The sequence below is a fragment of the Guillardia theta genome (assembly GCF_000315625.1).
Source record: "Guillardia theta CCMP2712 unplaced genomic scaffold GUITHscaffold_72, whole genome shotgun sequence".
Classification (NCBI taxonomy): domain Eukaryota; class Cryptophyceae; order Pyrenomonadales; family Geminigeraceae; genus Guillardia; species Guillardia theta.
Genome location: NW_005434602.1, coordinates 162,537 through 164,649, shown reverse-complemented (window position 1 = coordinate 164,649; position 2,113 = coordinate 162,537). Strand labels below are relative to the sequence as shown.

The following is a 2,113-nucleotide window of genomic DNA, read 5'->3' as shown; positions in this document are numbered from 1 at the left end:
GTTGGAAGCACTTCAACGAAGAGCAGATGGACTTGCGGGACAAGTTCCAGCTGGAGTGGGAGCTTGAAAATCAGCAGAGGGAACAGAGGATGCTGGAAGCCCAAGACGCAGAGGCAGCAGAGGCGGCAGAGGCGGATTGAAGGTGCAGTGAGGAGGAGGTTCAATCAGTGTAGAAGAGGTGTCAACAAATCGCCTCCATGCGCTCCTTCATCAGCGATCGAGCTTCTCTCCCAGACATCTCTTGAATCTCCCCGTCGGCAAGGAGGTGGAGTAGTCGGACGAAGTCTGAAATGCGAGAGGGGAGGGTAGAGAGGAGGCAGGAAGGAGAAGGAGAGAGGAGATGAGGAGGGAGGACGGAGAGGAGAGAAGCGAGGGCAGAAAGAACAGGGAGGGATCGGGAGGATCATGATCAGGACGAGGGTGGAGGGGCAGAAGCAGTGGTCTTCCCTTGGACATGGCGATCGCTATTGCCCGTCCTCTCGCACTTCGTTTCGTTTCGCTGATACACAGTTGCTCATCATCTTTGCAGGTCGGGTTACTGGTAAGCTCAGTAATCTCCTGACCGAGGTAGTCGGAGTGTAGCACAAAGGGGGTCGGCTGACTTGAATTTGACAGAAAGTTGCGATGAAGAGGACGGTGATAAAAGGGGAGGACCTCTCCTCAGAAAAGCGCCAGCGGCCGATGCGAACTCGTTCCACTCAGAGCCATGAGAAGCCGGCGATGGGCAGGAGGAGGAGTGGCTACGTCGAAGATGACACTGAGCAGAAGGAGAACACTAGGTGAGAGGAGGAGGAGGAGGAGGAGGAGGAGGAGGAGGAGGAGGAGAATCTGAGCGCCTGGATGTACAGAATGAAGCGCGTCGGAAAGAGGAAGGAGGAGGATCGGATGTCCTCGCAGAGCTGTGGAGGTGTCGGGATGAAGGCGGAGGAGGATGACGTGGATGGGTCGAAGGGCGGGGACTTCGTTAGCAACGGCAGTCCTGCAAGGGATGATGCAGATGCGTGGGGAGCAGGTGAAGTCAAGAGGAGAGAGGAAGAAGAGGGGAAGAGAGGGGAGGAGAGAGGAATGGGAGGGAGCAGGGGGAAGGAGGAGGGAGGGACGGAGGGGAGGCGGGGAGGGGGAGTGAAGGATGAAGGTGTTTTCTTGATGTGACACTTCTTGCCTCAGCTACTGCGCTGATTGAACTCTTCTCACGCAACGAGAAAGGCCCGATAGCAGACGAAGCTGAGAGAGGAAGGCGAGGAGATGCCCATTCCCTCCGTTGCTCCGAGGCCCACAACACGGTGACTCCTTCTCCTCCTCCTCTTCCTCTTCTGCCCTGCCCTGTTCTCCTCGCATCTTGACCTTTCTTGTTCTCTGAACTTCCTCCTGTTTGTTTGTCCTTCTCATCTTCTTCCTCACTCGCTTCCCTCCTATCCCCTGCCTCAGCACCTAGTTCTCTTTCCTTTTCTTTTCCTTCGCTCCCCCATGCGCCTCCTCCACTCTTGATCCTGGACGGGGGTTGACGAGTGGTTTGAGCAGCAGACTCCCAATCACGACACTCATGCTAAATCTTCTCCTGACGTGAAGGAGGCGCAGCAAGACAGGCTAAGAATCTCTCCATCCTTGTCCTCCTCCAACCAGCAGCTGCTAGCCTCGCCATACATGGCCAACCTCATGCTTGCCAGCAAGGAAGACAGAAATTTCCAGCTGTCGCCGAGGTCGCTGGCCAAGACTGAAGCTGAGAACAAGCACAACAAATATTGTCATTTCTGCCAGCACATTAAGGTCCTCCTCCACTCCTCGTCCTCCTCGCCTCCTCGCCTGCTCTCCTCCTTCCCTGTCTTGCCCGAGCCCGAGCCTCTACTCCTCTCCTCATGCTCATGCTTCTCTTGTCCTCTGATCATTCTCTTGCTCTCCCTCTCCCTGTTCTCCTACCCTTCCCCCGACTGATGTTCACCTCAGGTCAAGAAGGCGAGGAGCATGAGGGCCTGTTCCAACGCCGAGTGTGCGAGGAGATTCTGCGAGCATTGTCTTCTTTTCCACCTCAAGGTCAGCAACTCTGCTCCTGCTGCTCCTGCTTATTCTTCTCCCATGCTCTCCTCTCTCATCGCTTTTCTTTCGCCCCCCCCCC

At 56.0% G+C, this 2,113-nt stretch overlaps 1 protein-coding gene across 1 annotated transcript in view; it reads left to right on the top strand.

Annotated features, from left to right (window-relative positions):
* Positions 1–849: 849 nt before the first annotated feature.
* GUITHDRAFT_143202 (hypothetical protein) overlaps positions 850–2,113 on the top strand; it is a gene marked incomplete at both ends in the record, with an annotated part of 1,707 nt that continues 443 nt past the window's right edge. Inside the window, 4 exons of the mRNA XM_005826736.1 lie at positions 850–1,012; positions 1,168–1,283; positions 1,522–1,767; positions 1,945–2,031. Of these exons, the coding sequence (XP_005826793.1) occupies positions 850–1,012; positions 1,168–1,283; positions 1,522–1,767; positions 1,945–2,031 (612 nt within the window). The remainder of the gene's footprint in view (positions 1,013–1,167; positions 1,284–1,521; positions 1,768–1,944; positions 2,032–2,113) is intronic.